Below are 20744 nucleotides of genomic sequence, written 5' to 3'. Positions count from 1 at the left end.
ATATGGAGTCAGTGTTCAAAATAGAGCTGTTGATAAATAAAACCAAATGCTTTACCTGTTAGACTGTGAACATCCACAAATAACAGCATACAAGCAGGCAAGAACCATCAGGGATATCATAGAGGAGTTGTTTATGTTTAACATTGAGGGATGGAGTGGGAAGATTACACTAGGCCTTTAATAACCCTTCTAAGATTCTGTGAGTTTTCTCTAGCAAGGTAGAAAGCCCACCTTTGTTCAAATTTTTCTTATTTTCTAGTATATACCAGCACCTTTGGGAGGAAAGGAGAATCAGTATTCAAAGAAACAGTCATTTAGGGTTTGTGGCACATAATTTGTTTAATCCAGATTGGATACATCAGGTACAGCAGTGGCACACGACTCAATACTGTAAATGATATACATGTTTTAACATATGCACTACAGTTTCAAAAGAAGACGACAGGAAACTCAAGAGTTTTTTTTTTCTTCATAGAAAGTTTTCATGTTTTATCTTCCTGCAGTTTTGTACAGTATATTTCTTCTTTGCCATTGTGATGTTGATAAGCAAAGCCCATTTATTATATGAAAATAGAAAAGAACACACTTGATGTATCTCACGATGACATTAATGGGGGGAAGGGTGTGACCTCTAAGTAAAACATTACATTGGAATGTCTGATTATCAAAAATATACCATCCCTCCCACCTCCCAGGTTTGTAAAATAGTCCATTGGTCCAAGGAGCCCCCAGGACGTGGGTCAGTGCCCTACACTGGTTAGAGTGACATCATCCAGTGTAGCTGAGTAACCTGCTAAGATAAATGTCATTCCCACACTTGAGAAAAAACATAGAACATTCTGAATAGAAAACAAGACTTAAAAGGAGCCCCTTTAAAGCTGTTTCGTTTTCTGATAGCCACTTTCTCTTAGTTTTAATAATGCTCTTCGTGGTGCTGTTTGGGCTCCAAGGGTCATGGGTCATAACAATGTTTTTCCTTCATCTAGTCATTTTAAAGCTTTGCAAATAGTGGATTTCATTAGGAAATCAGAAAGAGAAAATAAAAGTTTGTCATGGTTACCATGCCAAGTAGTGTAGAAAGGAAATGAATATTGCCTTAAGTTCACAGCATTGGGATATTTTTGCCTTATAGTTACCTGGTAATTGAAGTGCGGGAGACTGGAAAACTGGAATTCATTAGTAACCTTAAAATCTAGTGTTAGCTCAATTTTCAACCACTTCCTCTGCAAAACTTAAGGAAAAACTTTTAAGTACATAATGTCTCAATGTACACTTTCCTTGTCTACAATCTAATAAGTGATATCCCGAACTGTAGGAATCATATTTTGAAAACTGGATAAAATCATCAGCATATCCACAAGTTGACGTTTTTGTTAATCATAGATTGGCATTAACTGTCCACTTTAAGTTCTGTTCAAATTCTGTGTGATTGTAAACTAATGTGTTCAACTGTCACTGAGAATATCTATTGGTCTTTTGAAAGGGAGTCTATGCAGTTAGTCCTGAGCTTGGCACTAGTTATGAAAATAGGAGATGAAGGAGAAATAGTACAGAGTTTGTTTCCAGAGATCTTGGTTTGTGGTGGTTCTAAATTGAATACTTCCCTCCCCCAAGTCACCACCCTGGAAATCCAGGTATTAAAAATATAAGCAAGCCTCAGAGCAGTGCAATAAAATGTGGAGGAAAAATCCTAGGACAAGATGTCTTAAGTCCTGGATTGCAATAATGGTTCTGCCACTAACTTGACATGTGAACTCGGATAAGTCATTCAGTTTCTTTCTACGTTTTCCCCTCTCTGAATCAAGGATTTAGCTACTTTACCTACTACCATCACAGACTGTCATAAGGACCACAAGGAGTATAAAAGGTATGCTTCAAAATGTCATTGTCCTAGTCTTCTCTTCATTGAGAAGAGAAAATATTTGACTAAAAAATATTGACTCTTGTTCATTGATTTCTGACAAAATTGATAGTCCATAGATGGTTTTACCTAGAGGATGGTGGTTTCCAAAGTATGTTTTCTGTTGGTACAGTCAGGTGATTTCCAAGGGCTGTGTCCAAATAGTATTGACATTTATATAACACTATGTCTCCAATTACAGTATGGATTATTTGATGGATCTTCTCCAAAGCATCATTGCTGTCAGAGGCAGTGGGTGTGGTAGAAAATGCATTAGACTAATAGCCAAAAGACTTGTGTTCTGGTCTCAGCTCTGTCATTCAATAACTGCATGACCTTGAACAAGTCATTTAATTTCTCTGGGTCTCAGTTTTCTATACTGTAAAATTAGATATTCTTAAATCTTTTCTAGTTCTGATATGCTCTTAATACTATATTTTCTAGGTTCCCATTCATTTGACATTTGAATGTAACTGTTTGTTTGTTTTGCCCTCCCCCTCTTAATGCTGAGTGGGATTGAATGGAATAGGTGGTTTTGGGAATCTTATTATGTCAAGGTGGTTCATGAACTATGAAAGCTCAAGGGTCATTGCACCAGAAAGCTATTGGCCCCCAGAAAACCCTGATATCCTGGTTTTTCAGTCACTGGCCAATGACTTAGACTTACGAAACCGATTCAGCATACTTTGGACCTTGTGTTTTCTTACCATACCCTTTAGCGGTGTCATCTGGCTGTGTTCTGTAGTGTAGATGAGCCATTTTCCAAAGGTTGACATTTTTTGGACCAGAAGTGAACTGAATCTTTTATCTCTGGCTAAGGCTACAGTGGAGGATGGAGAAAAAGGGGATGGTCTAATGGTCTTTTAGGAAGTGGCATGACGTGGGATCTGAACGTGAAGTGGAAGGAACACAAAACATTCTGTTGATTAGGACCAATTAAAAAAACATGGTAAATTGCTTGGGACATGGTATTTAACATTAATTTTTGTGGGAACCAGTAAAATGTTCCCTTGGTGCCCTATCAAACAGATCCTTTATTGAATCTGTCACTATTCTAACCCTGTAATGACCTGTTCTTAAATTCATCACAGGAAGTTTGTATGTGTATGCAACCATGTTCCAATTTACCTCCTTTTTTTTTCTTTTCTTTTTTCTTTCTTTTTTTTTTTTTTTTTTTTTTTTTGAGACTGTGTCTTGCTCTGTCACCTGGGCTGGAGTGCAGTGGCGCGATCTCGGCTCACTGCATCCTCCGCCTCCCAGGTTTAAGCAATCCTCCCCCTCAGCCTTCCTAGTAGCTGTGATTACAGGGGCCCACGACCATGCCTGGCTAATTTTTGTATTTTTAGTAGAGATGGGGCTTCACCATGTTGGCCAGGCTGGTCTCGAACTCCTGACTTCAGGTGATTGTTCACCTCGGCCTCCCAAAGTGCTGGGATTACAGGTGTGAGCCACCATACCAGGCCCTATTTACCTCTTTATCTCTTACCCCAGTCAGATCTTATGAAGTATGACAAAGATACTTAGACATTTGTAATTTTGTTCTATTATTCATTTTTTTTAAAAGAAAAATTCTTTTCTAGTCCTTTGCCTGCCCTCTAAGTGGAGGTTAGCCTGGTCTTCTAATGAGATGTGTATATGAAGGGAATTGATTTAAGTATGTATTTTCCGATGTGTTTAGGTTGGTTGTGTGTATACACATGTACTCTGTAGTTGTAAAGCTTTTCTGTCTTCTTAGTCTGTAAGCTCAGGGGGCAAGAACCACTCGATTCCCACATTAGGGGAAATCCTTGAGGCTAGACCCAGAGAAAGAACTCAGCCCGTGGTCAATGAGGATAAGTATAAGGATATAAAGATAGAAAGAAGGCTCCCTCTCCTCTGCCTTCTGCCCATATTCTGGTTAGGTGCCACCTCGAAACCTTTTGAGCCTACAGGGTCAATCGAGCTGGGGTCATAGGGAAGCCCACTACGGGTGTTTTTAGGTTCCTGGCTAGTGAAACTCATTTAGATGGCTGTGGTGGGCAGAGAAATTCTTGGCCTGCAATTAAACAGCTAACCACTAAGCTGTAGGATGGATAGGCAGCTCCCGAGGAGCTCATGTATTTCAGAGCCCAGGCTGCAGAGACTGCAGCAAGGTGGCTGGGTGTTGGGAAGGGCAGGAAAGGACTTGTCACTAACTCTGAGGCCCACCTACTCTGCTATAAGCAGTGAATAACCGTTAGGAGGACTCCAGAAATGCTGCCCCCAGCTCCACCAGGGTGCAAGCTAGTTGAACAGATACGTTGTCCAGGTGTTCAAGAAATAATCTTCACTCCTTTGCTCGCACAGAGGTGATCAGGCTTCTCCCCCATTTCAGCTATCTTCAGGGAGATCAGGCTGAAGCCTCTTCAGACATCAAGGCATCTTTCATAGCAGGTAAGAATCATCTAGAATCTCTTACTTGCTTTTGCTTTGAAGCATTTTTCTTGAGGCACACAGGCTTACCCTTCCACAGCCTCTGTGTGGGAGTTGTCTCAGGTGTGATGTAAGTCAGAGGAATCTTGGTCCCCGTACCACTGCCCTCTCTGGAGGAAACTACTCCTGGGACCTCTTGGAAGGGCTCCGGATGGGCTTTATGGTGGGTCCTGAAGGAAGACTCCATATCAAGGTGCCATAATGACTGGCTGCGGCTGCAAGCCCTGGGTCCTTCCGTTCTCCCCTCACTGGCACATACCAGAGTTGACCGCTTCTCAGATGTTGGCGATTTGCCTTTTCAAGATTCCAGTGTGATAAATCTGTTCATTCCCTTTCTTTCCCAGAAACCAAAACTGCAAACACTAGTGGTTCCAACCCCAAGGGAAGCACCTCTGTTCTGTGAGGTAGACTTCCCTTACCCCTACACTCTCCCAATTTTTGCTTCACTCTTTCCTCCTCTGCAGTTGCATTCACACAGATAGAACTCCCAGGCACAAGTCTGTTGTGCATGGCAGTGATGAAGAAGGCTTTACTGATGTGTTTCAGGATCATTGGGATCCAGGTAGAGACAGATGGCTGGACACAGAAACAGCCAGGGGTAAGCAGAGAGGTACAGAGACAAGGGAGACAGGGACAGACAAAGGGTAAGGATTGCCGTGTGGTCACTTGGCAGCTCTGCGCAGGTCAGCTGGGCAGTGGGGGCCCAGGCTCAGTTGACCTCACCCACCTGGGGGAATGGAGAGAGAACTCAGCAATAACTGACTTCTTAGCCTAAAAGCTTTTGCTATAAAAGGAGAAAAAAAAAAATCCCTCACAAAATGCATTGTTTTGGTTCAAAGGTGTTGGGTCCATGGAGAAAAACATTTCACAAAAATCCGTTGGTGTTTTTGTTTTCCACCTTTTCCCATGAATAAATATTATCCATTAAGAGCCTTGAAAAAGGTGCTTAAATACACAGTGTTATATTTTCTTCCTGTTTTGCTTGTGACAACTTGGCCTCTTTGCTGCTCTTGATCTTGTATTTTCCTCACTGGGGTCTCCAGAAACACTTGTTATTTGGTCTGAGTCTGAGGCTCCTCCATCCAGGCCCTGTCCTGGCACATAGCCTACATCCCCCACTGGCCCATCCCCGACCCCCCCCCCACCCTCCCTCCCTTCCTCTGGCCCCAGTGAGATGCAGTATCACAGGGCTATGTCCACGCTAGCAGCGTGAACCTCAGGTGCCCCTTTGCTGCCTCTTTTTCCTTCCAGGCACAAGTCTCAGTGCTAGGGGTACAATGGGGCAGGCAGAAATAGTGGGGAGAGCGGGGAGGGAGTGGTCCCAGTGGCCACCCACCAACATGCCAGTCCCCTTCATTCCCCACTACCCCCTCTGGCCCTCTGTCCAGTGGTTTTACAAGGCGGAGACCTTGACAACATTGCTGGCTATGGAAGGAATGTTCGTGTTGGGGCCTGGGCTGGCAGGGGGTGGCCGACTTTCCCCCTCTGGGGTTAGCGCTGGGGGAGTGGGGATGCTGATGATGGCTGTGGTGATCTGGGATGTTTTGCAGTTTGGTCTCAGTCCGTCGTCTGCTTTCAAATTAAGGCTGGAGCGACTGGGATAGAAAAGAGTGAGTTGATGATGGTTCCTGCTGGCCAGCGTCCCAAAGCTTCCTTGACCCCCTACATTCCTTGTTCATGGTAACCAGGATGATATTTTGTTGTTCCTCTATCTCTGCCTTTTGTAATCAGTTTGTAATAATCCATTCTAATTATTATTTCTAAACTACTAGCAATTACCAAGTTGTGTATAGTAGGCTTTGAATTGCAGAGTGTACATCACTCCCACCAGTGATTGTTTACCTATCATTTGTGGCATTTGGCATTTGCCTTCCCTGAATTCTCTGCAACCCATTTGGAGGTAGTGGGAAGTGGCCTAAATATAAGCAGAGAGGGAGGGAAAAGTCAGTCTCTGGGATTCAAAATCAGCCTAGGATAAGCCATGAGTAACACAAATATGAAAACTGTTTCTTGAGAAAATGGTTGGTCCATTCCTTGTACCAGATCAGATCATTTTTGTGTATCTAGAGACACGTTATTTTATAGGTATATATATAATTCTTTTTAAAGTTTTTTTTTTCCCCTTGTTACCTAACCCCATTTTCAGCCTAAACTACTGTAGTACCTACTCCAACAGCATATGAAGGACCTTTGGGTTTCCTTGCAAGGAAAGGAGGAAGGTAGAGGGGCTCATGCATTAGATAAGGGGAGTGGCTAGAGGATCCTCAAGGTTTTCCTAATGCTGCGATTGTCTAATTCTGGGAATGAGAGGATTCGAGCCTTTGGGGATGATGGAAGCCACCCACCTGGTTGTGAGGGAGGGCTGCTCACTGCCCTGGATATGGATCGTGCTGAGCTCTTGCATGCTGCGCAGGCGAGTAGCTGGCAGGTTAGAATTGGGCAGGTGTGTGGTCTTCTTACTACGACGGGAGCAGCAGGTGGTAGTGAGGCCTGGGTGGCTGGACAGTGAGGGACTTCTTGTGGATGGGTAGTTCTGCATTGAACTCTCCATGCAGTTCTGCTCAAACATCTGCTCATCAATAAACTCGTGGTTCTGTGAGAGGTAGAAGGAGAAGAAGTAGGAAAAAGAGGTAGGGACGAGAGAGGTAAGCCCCTATACGCTGTATGCCTGCCTGTCTCTGTTCTGGACCTTGAAGGAAGGGCTCCCAGCTGCCCAGATCACAGATAAGCATTCAGGAGGGGTGATGTCCCATGGGCATCCAATGAGGACAGAAAGAGAAGCATATTGGCAGCCCTGGCCATCAGCTCAAAGGGTAGGGACTGCAGCTGTGAAATCATGATGTGACATATACTCCATCTACAGCTTTGAGCTCTGAAGGGACATAGAGGACACAGAGGGATTCAGTGGCATCATCACAGCTAGAAGCAAAGACTTTACTTTCCAGGCTTCGTACAACCTCTGCCAGAGGTGGCAGATAAGGAGTCATTGACTGTGGGTAGTGGGTATGCTAGGTTGTCTTTCCTGGATTTAATAGGTAAGGGTGTGACAAAAGCTTTTAAACATGGGGGTCATTCACAGAATTGGGAGAGCATTGATCTTGAAGGCCAGTGGGGCAAACTGTCAGGGATAGGGTTTCTTTTAATTATTATTTTCCCCACCTGATTATGGGATATGAGTCCTTAATATACCTGGAGGCACAGGATTCCCTAGGTCAAGTGTAAGCACGGGAAGGGATTGCTAAACTATCTCCTGACTGCAGGCCATTGGGATGGGGTATAGCTGAACCCAGGATAACTAAAAAATGGCTGTTTGGCCAAGGTGACTACAAATCTATGGCATTAATGGTCTGGCTAAGGCTGCCAGAGTGAGGAGAAAGTCTGAAGAGACATGGCATGAGAACAGAGTTCAGGGAAAGACCAGCCTGGCGGCAAATACCAGGAGTCCCCACGGAGCTGGGATGTGGCACAGACAGATGTGGCACATGGGGACTCACAGGATACCAGCACTGGTGCCATGTTCCACCACCCCTTCCATGTCCCTGGGGAGGTCCAAAGAGGGAACTAGAAAGACAGTTGGGTGGTTCAGCACAAGAAACTGGAAGCCTGAGCTGGTGCTGGGTGTGACAGCAGAGGTAGGAGGAGCCCCAGAAGAATCAGCAGCACATGCACAGAACCAGGCCGGGGGGTAAAAAGGGGAGAATCCACAGACTCAGAATTATCAGGGAGAAAAACATCAATTGAATTTTTAAAAAGTTATACCTTGATGGTGGAGGTTCGTACAGATAACAGGGGATCATCCACAAGATAGGACAACCCCTACAGGACAACATGCCAACAGAAGATAAAAACACCATTGATTGTACATTCCAGCATTCCCAAGCCAGTTTTGACATTCAATCTCTTGATCCCGGCATTCCACCCTTTGAGTCAAACATTCCATCCCTCATTCCCAGCATTCTGCCCGCTTTGTCCCAACATTCCACCCTTTAGCCCCAACAGGACCCTGCTCAACCCCAACATTCACTCCTTCCATCCCAACATTCTGCCTCTCCTGTCCCAACATTCCACCCCTTGAGTCCAACATTCCTCCCCTAAAATCCAGCATTCCAGGGCTTTAATCCCAATATCTCACCCCCACAATCCAACATTCTTTCCCTCAAATTCAGCATTCCATCCCTTCAATGCCAGCATTCCATCCCTCAATTCTAAAATCCGATTTCTTCAATGCCAACATTCCAGTCCTTCAAACCCAAATGTTTTCACCCATATCCTTTCAATTTACACATTCCACCCAGCACATGCAACTTGGAAAGGGCAGTTGGGTCCAGGCCTATCCCTTTGGCAAGCTCAGAGTCTTTGAGAGAAAGTCTAGATACGAATATACATTCTTGATGATAAATCCTGTAAACTAGGGTTTGCAGAGCACCCTCCCATTTTGGAAGTCCTTGTTGGGTTCAACTGCCATCCACAGTGTCCACATTTGGCTCAGATAGAGTCATCTAAGCCAGGCAAGGTGATGTGCACCTGTAGTTCCAGCTACTTGGGAGGCTGAGGTGGGAGGATCACTTGAGGCCAGGAGTTTTAAGACCAGCCTGGGCAACACAGCAAGATCCTGTCCCTGCAGCCCCACACCCCTCTCCCTGCCAAAAAAAAAAAAAAAAAAAAAAAGGAGTCATCTAACATTTATTCTCTCTACATCTGGGAGGCCAGGATATGGAACATCTAGAATTAGGAAGTTCCGTCCTTAGTGTACTGAGCCCTGAATATAGACTCTTTGGGGAGGAGGTTCTAGAAAGGAGCAGGAAGGCTTTCACTTTGTTTCTCATTGGCTTTTCTACCCTGACCTCTCTTCCCTGTCTGCTGTTCCTAGCACTTATCTGCCAAGGGTCCAGGGTTGGCCCCACTGCCCTTCCTTTCAGTCTGATGGTTAGGCACAAGCATCATTCCACACTCCAGCTGTGGCACCCTCAACCATGGCTCTGTTTTAACAATCAGCCTGTTAGCATCTGGATCCCCTGAGAACCGCAGGGTGACTGGGCAGGCGTCGGGGCGGGGGGGTGTGGTACTTCTGAATCCTGGTTGGAGAAATACATGCACTGCCTCCACACACTGTCTGCAGGAGGATGTAGGGAGCCAAGGGGCCCACAGGCTGCATCAACCCAGCCCCAGAGGTGGGACAGAAATCAACACTCTTCTCTACTGTCCTATACAAATTCAGCCCAAGCTTTGAAGGGTGATGCCCGTCAGAACTGAGAAACTGATAGGCAGACCCCTAAGTCCTCAGTAATCAAGAAATGGGCTTTGGAGACGAGTGTAGGAGTGTGTGGGAGGCTGGGGGAGTGGCCTCCTCAGTGCTCCTGCAGGACAGAGCTGGCCTCCCACCCTGGTGACCTTGCCCCACTCCTCAGGGTCTTCCACTTGAGGGCCAGTAGATCCCATCACTACCTGTTGGATCTGAAGGGGACAGACTTTGACATCTGGCCCAGAGTGAAGATGTGAGTACAGCCTTAGAAAAGGGTCAGGGTCAGTGCTGAAAAGGAGGCGGCAATGGGCTGGGACTCACAGTGGTTTTTTCCAGGCAGTGCAGCAGGTGATGATGCTGGCTCTCGATGAGTGAGGTGGTCTTACCCATGTGCTCCTCTTCTGGGGTGCCCTAGTAAAAAAAGAAGAGAGATTGAGTAAAAAGCTGGTGGCTCTTCCCCTCTCCAGCTCCTTCATTTCTCTACTAAAGGTCAAAGGGCAATAGAATAATCAAAGTTTTTTATTTGACCAAATTTCAGGGTCAGCATTGAATATGCTAGCCTTTGGGCTCAGAGGCCCTTGGTCTAAACCTGGTTTAGAGGTAGTGGTGATAATCCTATAGGAGTGGTGTGTGAATAGGGGGCTGTCACCTGGGGAAAGTTTGGAAACAAGTCCTCCTTGGGGTTCATACTAGGGCTCTGGGGTAGAAGTGCTGGTGTCCCGGGAAAGAGAAAATAAGCCCATCCGCCCCTTTATGTTCCCCAGCCCAGGTCCTCTAGGTACCTACCGTCAGCTCCAGTGCCTCGTTGAGGAGCCCGTTACGCTTGCTGTGCAGGTATGCATTCGAACTGCCTGTTTTGGCCACACGGATCCTGGCAAGGCGGGCCTTCTGTGATTGGCAGAGATAATAAAAGAATGAGGGAGACCATGATACAAAAAGACAGCAAGCTTGGTGACACTGTGAGGCTGGCTTCCCAGGTGACACCTGATGAAGGGGATGAGGCTGTTTCTCTCCAACCTCATGCATCTCCAGTTATAGACCCAGGGATTGGGTCTGAGACGTTGTGTACCCACTTTGTATAGCTTGGTTGGGTCAGAATTCTCAGGAGTCTCCACTCATCTCTGCAGCCCGGGTATTATCCTGGCAGGAGAAATATCACTCATCCAAGCTCTATTCTCCCATAGGTTTCATGACCTTTATCTACTCAGTATTGCAAAATGCCGTGTGCTATTCAGTTGTGCTACTCAGGTTTCTTATCTCTAGACTGCAAACTCCTTAGAGAAGTGTATGTGATAGCTGCCCTGATTCTCCTCTAGGGTCCAGTACAGTTTTCTGTATATAGTAGGTCCTCAAATATGAGTTAATTATGAGAAAAGCAAGGAGGGTGCCTATGTGCTCTTCAATGCTTCTTAACTCCTCTGCAATTTTTTTCTTAGCACTTATTACTAAGGAAAGATATGTTTTATATATTTATCTTGATACTTTCTCTCCCACTAAAATGTAAACTCCTTGAGGGCAGCAGTTTTTGCCTTGTTTACTGATGTACCCCCAGTAAACAGTAAGTTCTCGATTTTTAAAGTTAATAAGCACATTTACAATTGTATTTCTGTCTTCGGGAGTGGACTCATGCATGTATATATATATTTTTTGTTTTTTTTTGATTTTTTTTTTTCTTTTGAGATGGAGTCCCGCTGTCACCCAGGCTGGTGTGCAGTGGCGCAATCTCAGCTCACTGCAACCTCTGCGTCTGGGTTCAAACAATTCTCCTGCCTCAGCCTCCTGAGTAGCTGGGATTACAGGTGCCCACCAACACACCCAGCTAATTTTTGTATTTTTAGTAGAGACGGGGTTTCATCAGGTTGGCCAGGCTGATCTCAAACTCCTGACCTCAGGTGAACCACCTGCCTTGGCCTCCCAAAGTGCTGGGATTACAGGTGTGAGCCACCGTGCCCGGCTGCATGTATATGTTAACATATGTTTGTTTTGCTGCACATGACAGTGGGAATGAGTATAGGTACATGTGACAGTTGACTGGCTGTGCCTAAGAAGGGCGCTGTGCCTAAAGCGCGCACACACCGCCCGTCACTCCTCTCAAATATATTTAAGGAATATCTTAACTAAACGCCCTAATATTTATATAGAGAGGATAAGTCGTAACATGGTAAGCGTACTGGAAGGTGCGCTTGGATAAATCAAGGTATAGCTTAATATAAAGCACCTGTCTTACACCCAGAAAATCTCAATACCACTTGATTGCCTTGAGCCAATACTAGCCCTAAGCATAACCAATACTAATACCAAGCCAACACACACTAAACCATTCACCTACACAAAGTATAGGCGATAGAAATTTTAATCTGGCGCTATAGACGTAGTACCGTAAGGGAAAGATAGAAAACTACCCAAGCACAAAACAGCAAGGACTAACTCCTGTACCTTTCGCATAATGGATTAGCTAGAAACAATTTCACAAAGAGAACTACAAGCCAAATTCCCCGAAACCAGACGAGCTACCCAAAAACAGCTAAAAGAGCGCACCCATCCATGTGGCAAAATGGTGGGAAGATTTCTGGGTAGAGGTGACAAGCCTACCGAGCCTGGTGATAGCTGGTTATCCAAGACAGAATCTTAGTTCAACCTTAAGCTGTATGGGACACATTTCCATACACTACTTGGCTTTAACTAGGACAACTGAAACTCTCCCCAGCTCCAACCTGGGAAGCCTTCAGCAGAGAAGGCCCACTGCAGGAGGGCTGCATGGTGTCTCAGTTCAAGCTCATCTCCCCTGCTTGCACAGGGAGAAGCTGAACACATTACACATGCTGGCTGCCCTTCTCCTTCCTAATGACTGTCATCATTGTCACCATGACAGTAGCACAACCAAAGACAGAGGACTAAGGAATGAGACTGAGAGAGGCAGAAGGGACTGGGTAGAGGTTTCTTGCTGGTTAAAAAAAATGCAACTTGAGGTTTGGGCTCTGTATAACTATTTACAGCCCCAGGCTCTTGCTACTGGAAGCAGAACAGCCCACAAGGATAGCAGACCCATCCTGGAGTAGAAGGGTCCCTCCTTCTGGCTCTGAGCAAGTCCACAGGCAACTTCAGCATGGACTCTACGCAGGAAAAGAGTCCTAAGGAAATTGTGGCAATTTCCACTTCTTGTCACCCTCTCCCCAAGTGTCCTGCTGGGCTGGTTCATCTGCTAAAAGGAGGCCACTGACTCAGGGGTTCAGGTGGTCAACAGAAGCACAAAGGACGTATATCTCTTGCTTTGTGGGAAGTATCTCTTTGCAGAAACAATTCAACTCCCTTCCCAGGCTTCTAAATATGGGGAAGGGGCCAGGACTTGAGCCTGAAAGATCTTCCCTTAAGTCTGAGGAAGACTGCTCCTCTTGATGAAGGAGAGAATAAAAAGGGGAACCTGGGAGAGAAAGGATGATGGCAAATCAGTGCTATCATGCCTCCTCTCTACAAGCAGAGAACATTGATTGGGGGTCAGGACAGTTCTACTCTGTGGGAATCCTGCTTAAGCCCTACCCTTGGCTAGATGTTTACGTTCAAGCAAGTTCCTCATCATTTGAGGATGTGGCTGCATTTGCTTTGGGTGAGTGCTGGGTGTTGAGAGTTTCATATGGAAATCCAATTGTGTCAAGCTTATTATAGTCTTATATAATTTGATTGCACCACTTGGAGACAGACCTTTCTTGTATCTGGGGTCCGTCTTCATTAGTTTCTAGAGATGAAAGATTCTCCTGTTCTTCTTTGTGGCACTTCTTTTAATCATATCTTACCCGGGGCTCTATTAAAGCAACAGATTGTCATACCAAATGTACTAGATCATTTAATCACTTCCCACACAGGATAAAAAGGTTTGCAATGGATTTACAGAACCATACCCAGCATATGAAATTGGGTGGGGCTCTATAGCCTGGTTTTGAGCTCTTGGGGCCTGGGGCATGTGGCTTATGCATATTTTTATCTCTTAACACCCAACACAGGGCTTCACACCGAACAGGTGCTCAAGCAACGTTTATGATGGCTGAGGAAGGAAGAAGATCCTATGTAGATGGCTGGAAGGCCATGCTTATACAGCCACTGTAATGGGCTCAATCCTTGAGTGGACTGGTCAGCTTCATCCTCTTCCATGTCCTTAAGAACAATGTGAGAGTTAAAAGAGAGCTTAGAGATCATCCAGATAAATTCAAAGACAAAAAAAAAAAAAAAAAAAAAAAAAAAAAAAAAAAATGGAGGTTGTGAGGGGAAGTAACTTATCCAGGGAAAGGCAGTGGACGATCAAGACTTCAGCTCAGGACCTCCAACTTTCAGACTGAATGTTGCTTCCAGAACATTCTCCTCCTCCTTCCCTGAATTTCCACCATCAGACAAGTTTTGAAATTTGAGCAAAGCCCAGGAGATTGCATTTTCAACAAATGTGGAGACTCCAGGGTTGGAGGAGAGGGGATTTGGAAGGAGAATGCTGCTACTCTGGGTACAGTTGCAGGCACCATCTATGTTCAAGCTGATACTTCTATCAATCCTTGAGAGGCCTCTCACAATTAAGCACTTTCTTCCTGTCTGGCTGATGGGTGCCTTTTAACCATGAGTATTTCTGTCTCTTGCCCTGGGAGAGGCAGTAGGAGGAGAAAGAGAAAGAAATGGAAAGCCAAAACATGGGCAGTTGCATTCTGGGACGTTTATTTCAGAGAAATTAAAACTTATGCTCACACAAAAACCTCTACATGATTGTGCACAGTAGCTTTATTTGTAATAGCCCAAAACTGGAATCAGCCCAGGTGTTTCTCAACAGGCAAATAAACAAACTGGTACATCTGTACCATGGATACTACTCAGCAATAAAAATGAATGGATTACTGGTACAGCAACTTGGATGAAAATCCAGGAATCATATAGAATGGAAAAAGCCAATACCCAAAGGTTACCTATTGCATGAATTCATGTATATAACATTTTTGAAATTAAAACATTTATAAATGATGGAAAAATAAATGGCTTTAACTAGGACAACTGAAACTCTCCCCAGCTCCAACCTGGGAAGCCTTCAGCAGAGAAGGCCCACTGCAGGAGGGCTGCATGGTGTCTCAGTTCAAGCTCATCTCCCCTGCGTGCACAGGGAGAAGCTGAACACATTACACATGCTGGCTGCCCTTCTCCTTCCTAATGACTGTCATCATTGTTAGGGGTTAGGGACAGGGCAGGGCTAGGGCAGAAGGTGGGGTTATAAAAGGGCAACCCACGGGATCCTTGTGGTGTTGGAACTGTTCAGTCTCTTGACCGTGGCAGTGGATGCATGAACTTATACACACACACATGTACACACACACACCAGTCCAAGTAAAACTGGAGATATCTGAATAAGATTGGTTGGTTGTACAATGTCCATACCCTGGTGGTGATATATAGTGCTATTGTTTTGTAAAATGTTACCACTAGGGGAAACTGGTGGACAAACTTTGTAAGAGATTGCTCTGTGTTATTTCTTACAACTACATGAGCATCTATAATTATCTCAATAAAACATTTTATTAAAAAAAAAAGAATATGGGTATGCACCAGAACTGGAGATGGGGACCAAATGCCCCACTCCGGATGTTCCCCTCTCTCTGCCCACTGCCAGACCTCCCCTTATCTCCAGTTCACTTGGCTCAGAGGACACAATATCTAAGGCAAATAGTAACAGACTAATCTTAGTAATAATCCCAGTCAAACCAGTCATGGGAAGAGGATGACAATATAGCTACTTAGCTCCCAAGTATGTGGTCCGGGCTGAGAACTATCATTAGCTTCCTTCCCGTCCCATCTCTCCACTTTCCACCTACTTGCCTTGACCCATGGTGACAGACTCAAGGCTGGAGCAGCAAGCATTTATTTCCCTCTTATAGGAAGCCCAAGGTGACAGAGACAGAGCTGAGCAGCCTTGAGGAGAAACAGTATCCAGGCAAGGTGAAAACACTGTAAATATTTACTCTGATTTCAAGGGGAGAGAGAAGAGGGAGAGGGAAAGGGGCAGGGAGGGAGGGAGACTCATCTTTAGCAGCTAGAGGAAGGAAGAAGCCTAAGTTGCTCCTAGATTTTAATCACACAGGATGAGCTTTATAATGTCCCAGGGGAGAGCTGGGAACACACCTGTAATCCCAGCTACTCTGGAGGCTGAGGTGGGAGGATTCCTGGATCCCAGGAGCTTGACTCCATCCTGGGCACCATAGTGAGACCCTATCTCTAAAAAATAATAATAATAAATCAATTCCCAGGGGGAGGGGAAGGTAGCTGTAGGAGTGACTGAGAACGCAGCTGGAAGGGGCTATCACTGGTGTGTGCACAGCCGTGGGCTAGTGGGTGAGCTGAGGATTCCTGTGAACCTCACCTGCTCTGCCAGAAACCTGTGTTAGCCCTAGCCCCTTTGGGGCGGGGCCACTAGAGGATCCCTGGCCCTTCAGGGTCTCTGGTTCCTGATTGTGGGAAGGAGATCCCAGTTTCTGCATAATGAATTTAGACCCTATTCCAATTTGCTGCCTGACTTAAACAGGGAAAGAGGTAAGATTTCCGTTTCTGGGATGACTGGCAGGAAATAGGAGGTAGGGAAACCCTGGGTGAAGAGGTAAGAGATAGGCGTGTATGGGACAGAAAGGATGACGGACAGAGCCAGAAGATAAATCTTAAGGTGGCAACTTAACAGACTAGGTCAGCATAAATAAAAACATAGTTCAGCAGAGGCAGAGGGGACAGGAGGCAAGGAGCCAACCATAAAGGCACACAGAAGGTGATAGGCTAGAGGTGGGAACCAACTAGATTCACTATACAATTATATGTAAATTGTTATATAATAATTGTTATACATTTTGGAGCTAGCTTTCATAACCTTTATAGCTTTTTGACGGTCGGCATACACAGATCTGTTCTGAAATTCTGGATTTCTTCCTCCATAACGACATTAACTTCCCTTTGAGCCTTTACACCCAAGGCAAGCCCTGCTACCTGGAGGTTATCCCTGCAAGCAGAAGGCCAGTAGCAGGAATTCTGTAGCAAGGAAAGAATCTGGCTGCAATGCATAGGGCCGACCACATAGTACGTGCTCAATAAATGTTTGTGGAATAATGGATAAAAGAATAAAGTAAGGAGACAAAACCCCAAGCCTCCAAAAGCCAGTCTTTCAACAGCTCTCCTCCTTTCCATTGTCCTCAGAAAGGCTCTGGCCATAATCCCTGGGGGCTGAGATGCTGCTGAAGGGGCACTACAGTTCAGCCCAGATCTGAAGACAATGAAAAACACCGCTTTCCCACTTCCCCAACCCAGATAACCCTCTTCTGAGAGGAAACCTGGGGAAAAGTCACTACCCAGAAACCTCACTGGCTAGATGCCTTAAAAATGCAAGTGAACACGAGTTGGCTGAGTCGATGAGTTGTTCTAGAAACAAGGTTGAGGGCTAGCTGGAAAACGAGGCTTCTTTCTGAGCACCAAAGCCTTCAGACATTTTTCCTCATTGCATGGGCAAATGACCGTATTTTACCCTCTCCTGCCATTTTCAGCAGTGTATATTGAACATAATCTAACACTTTCCCCAGGACTGATGGTTAGTCTCCTGATCACCACCTGCAGTTGACTTCAGTGCCTTTACCCTATGATATCTTGGAGATTCCTAAAGCCTGTTGTGCCATTTGTCCTTGAACTCGGTGACCTTAGGATGCTTTCATTTCACACTATTTATTTTTCTTTTCAACAAATTTATTTTTGTCACTGGGTTTTATATAGGCTTTTATAGGATATTAAAAAGAGATTATGTTTCCTAGTAAGCTCTTGGCTGGGAGAGGGAGGAGTGCAGGGACGGCTGAGTGGCAGTGGCTGAGGGAGTGTAGGTGGAGCCAGAGGCCAAGGAAATTGCCATAGAATGTCCAAAGGTGGATGGTTTACAGATAATTGAGGGTTCATTGCATTTTGGAACTGATGGGCTGGAATTCAGGAGACCAATGAGCAGGAAGGGACCGAAGCTACCTTACCTTGCAAAGCCAGAGGCTGTCTGTGCAGTGATCCTCAGGAGCTCTAGGCCTGGCTCCCTGACTGCTGGTCCCCCGCATCCTTTACACTGCCCCCGCATCCCTGCGTCTGAGGCTTACCTTTTGTGCCCTGCGTTTATCAGCTCTCTGATTCTGGTGGTAAATCCGGCTAAAATTGGAAACAATCACAGGGACTGGCAGGGCAATGACCAGGACGCCACTCAAGGAGCAGATGGAGCCGAAGATCTTCCCTGCAATCGTCTTAGGCACCATGTCTCCGTATCTGAGAGAGGGAGAGAAACAGGGTGTAAGGGAGAGAAGGCCATTTGGGAAACAAGTGAGGCTTCCCTGCCAATCATTCGCCTATTCATTCATTCACTCATTCAGCAATTGTTTAGAGTACCTACTATGTGCCAGGTACCGTGACATGGACCTGGGGGTGAACAAGAGACAAGATCCTTATGTGCAGGGAGCCAACATCCTAACAAGACCATAAACAATTAAGTGAATACATAAAAATATTGTGTCTTGGTTGGTTCTATGAAGAGACTAGAGAGCGGTGCTGCATCAGGTGGTGGGAGTGTGGTCAGGAAAGGCCTCTCTGAGGAGCTAACATTTAAGCTGAGAGCTGAATTTTGTAAAGGATCCAGTCATGTAAAACACCTGGGGACAAGTGTGTGTGGTAGAGGAAACAGCAAGTACAGAGGCCTTGAGGTAGCAGGAAGGAGTTTGGTCTGATCTAGGAATTGTCAAGGGTCAGCAGGACTAGACACCACAAGAGGAGGGTAAGGCAGGCAGGGGCCAGATCATGCAGCATCTGACGGGCCATGGGGAGGAATATGGGTTTATCCCATTCAGTGAGGCACCATGTTAAGCAGAAGAGTAACAGAATCTCATTAATGATGATAACAGCAAATAACAGACTCACCTATTCATGTGGATTTATAATTTACAAAGCACTTCTGCATATTTACCTCACACAAGCCCCATGAACCCTGTGAACTTTGTATTCTTATCCCCATTGTACAGATGCAGGAACTGAGGCTAATTACATTGACAGCTCTCCTTTGCTCAACTGGGATTAAAAGCCACTTTTCTTGCTTTTGTCTATTTTCCAGTAGCCATAGCATCTCAGAGGGGGACCATGAGCTCTGAAGCTCAGCCCCTTAAAGTTGTGAAGCCACTTTGGAACTGTGCTGGCTCCTCTCAGAGCTTGGAGAAACTCTTTTAAGTACTTCACACCCTAGCAGCTGCCCTCTGGGACCAGGTTGGCCTGGATCCTACTCAGTCCTGGGCAGGCAGGCCAGAGCCTCTGTCCTCCAATCAATAAGATACTCTCCACAGTGGTTAAGTGTTTAGTCTCCTCTTTATTGAGATAATTGAAAGGCCTTATTAAGCAAAGAGCTGTGATTACTCCTTCGGCTAAAGCCAGAAACACCATCTCCCCTGCCTCTGTGCCCTCTGGGTGTCTGGAGCAGAAACAGGCTTAGGATGACCAGGAATTGCTTCTGCTAAAATAGGCTCAAAGTCATCTGTCCTGAGGAAACCACGGGGCTTGGACTTCCAGAGAGGATGTGGAAGGGGATGGGGCAAGCCATTTCACAAGGATGTATGAACACCCAAGAACTTGGTGGAGGACATGGCAGAGGTAGACAGGTATTCGGTGAATGAATGAATGAATGATCTCACTTAAGCCTCTCAATTCCCTTTGAAGTAGGCTCCTGTTTTGAGACTGTCTTCCTCCTCCTTCAGTGTTCATGCCCTTTGCCCTGGCTCGAGATTTCCTAGATGTGCACTAGCATTAGGGCCTGTGATAGAGCCTTCTAGATCTTTGCAGCTAGGGTTGTCTCCTCTGCCACGGTACTCAGGAGAGACCTCCAGGGAAGTGGTTGAGAACATGGATTCTGAACTTAGATAACATGGGTTCAAGACTCACCCTGCTCCATAAAATAACTGTATGATCTTGGGGGAATGTTACTCTGGGCCTCAGTTTCCTTGTCTGTAAAATGAAGATAATAACAGTAACCTAGATCATAATCCTATTGTGACATATACAGCTCCACAAACAATAGATAATATTACTTTTAGCTAGGCATTCTGAAAACCACAGTCTCTGTTGATGGGAAACTCTAAAAACACAGTCAGTTGTCCCAAGTTCAAATAGCCCAATTAATGAAGAAAAAGGGGCTGCCTTTGAGATATATCACCTTAGCTGGATTTGCAGATGACACAACTGAAAGGGGGCCTGCAGGCACAGGGCTGTGGATGACAATAAAGCATGGCAGGAGTGCAGAAAAACAGTGCCAGGAAGGCTGCATTTCAGAGTGACCACGGCTGGTGAGGAATGCTAAGGACAACAGAAAGATTGTTTCATCCATATGAAGAAAGAGGGAGAAGGGAAGCCATGCCTTCTGCTGGTGCAGATGGTCTGCTAGTGACAGATGACAGGGAGAAAGCCGAACAATCCACTCCCAGGCGTCCTCTGCCTCCTCCACCGGGAAGAAGGAGCTGCATCTTGGAGAAGCTGGAACAAATGCCGAAAAGAAGGATCCAGAGCTTAAAGTAGGAGACGGGAGAGCAGGTGAGTGTCCAGCGGAATTCAGTAGATTTACATCACAGGCCCACATGAATCCCACCTGGGAGACAGGAGGAATGTGCAGATGGGGTTGCAGAACCACTGCCCTGGATCTTTGAGAAATCATGGTGCAGCAGAAAATTACCAAGCGACTAGAGATGGAAAACGGTTGTATTGAATTTTTAAAGAAGGCAAAAGGAGGTCTGAGAAACCACAGACCAGTAGGCTTGGTATCCATAAATTGTGCCATCAAATTGCTGGCAGAATCTGAGTGCAGATTATTAAGTAGACAGCTTGTGAATACTTGGAAAATAAGCTGTATTGGTTCACTAGGCACACATCTTGCCAAATTAACCTTATTTCTTGTTTTGACAGTGAGGTTAACTGGTTGGTAGATCAGGAGATTGCTCCAGACCTACTGCATCATGATTTTAACAAGATGTGTTCTTGTCCCAGTTCCTTATACCCTTGACAAGCTGGAGGAGTGTGGTGTGGAGAGCAGTGTGGTTAGCAGGGTTTGCACGACCATCTCCAGTCTTCGGGCACTTCTCAAAGATTACCAACTGT

At 45.5% G+C, this 20744-nt stretch overlaps 1 protein-coding gene across 2 annotated transcripts in view; it reads right to left on the bottom strand.

The window, feature by feature from the left end:
• Positions 1-320: 320 nt before the first annotated feature.
• KCND3 (potassium voltage-gated channel subfamily D member 3) overlaps positions 321-20744 on the bottom strand; it is a 220862-nt gene continuing 200438 nt past the window's right edge. Inside the window, exons 3-8 of one of the 2 annotated variants that reach the window (XM_045385237.2) lie at positions 17723-17885; positions 10380-10481; positions 9915-10004; positions 8111-8167; positions 6697-6944; positions 321-5946 (exon numbers count right to left, since the gene is read on the bottom strand). In XM_045385237.2, coding sequence (XP_045241172.1) covers positions 5745-5946; positions 6697-6944; positions 8111-8167; positions 9915-10004; positions 10380-10481; positions 17723-17885 — 862 coding nt within the window. In that variant the 3' untranslated portion in view covers positions 321-5744. The remainder of the gene's footprint in view (positions 5947-6696; positions 6945-8110; positions 8168-9914; positions 10005-10379; positions 10482-17722; positions 17886-20744) is intronic. The other variant, XM_073998817.1, reaches the window with a different exon arrangement.

Source organism: Macaca fascicularis, chromosome 1 (genome assembly GCF_037993035.2).
Source record: "Macaca fascicularis isolate 582-1 chromosome 1, T2T-MFA8v1.1".
NCBI lineage: Eukaryota > Metazoa > Chordata > Mammalia > Primates > Cercopithecidae > Macaca > Macaca fascicularis.
This window is presented reverse-complemented; position numbering and strand designations above follow the sequence as displayed.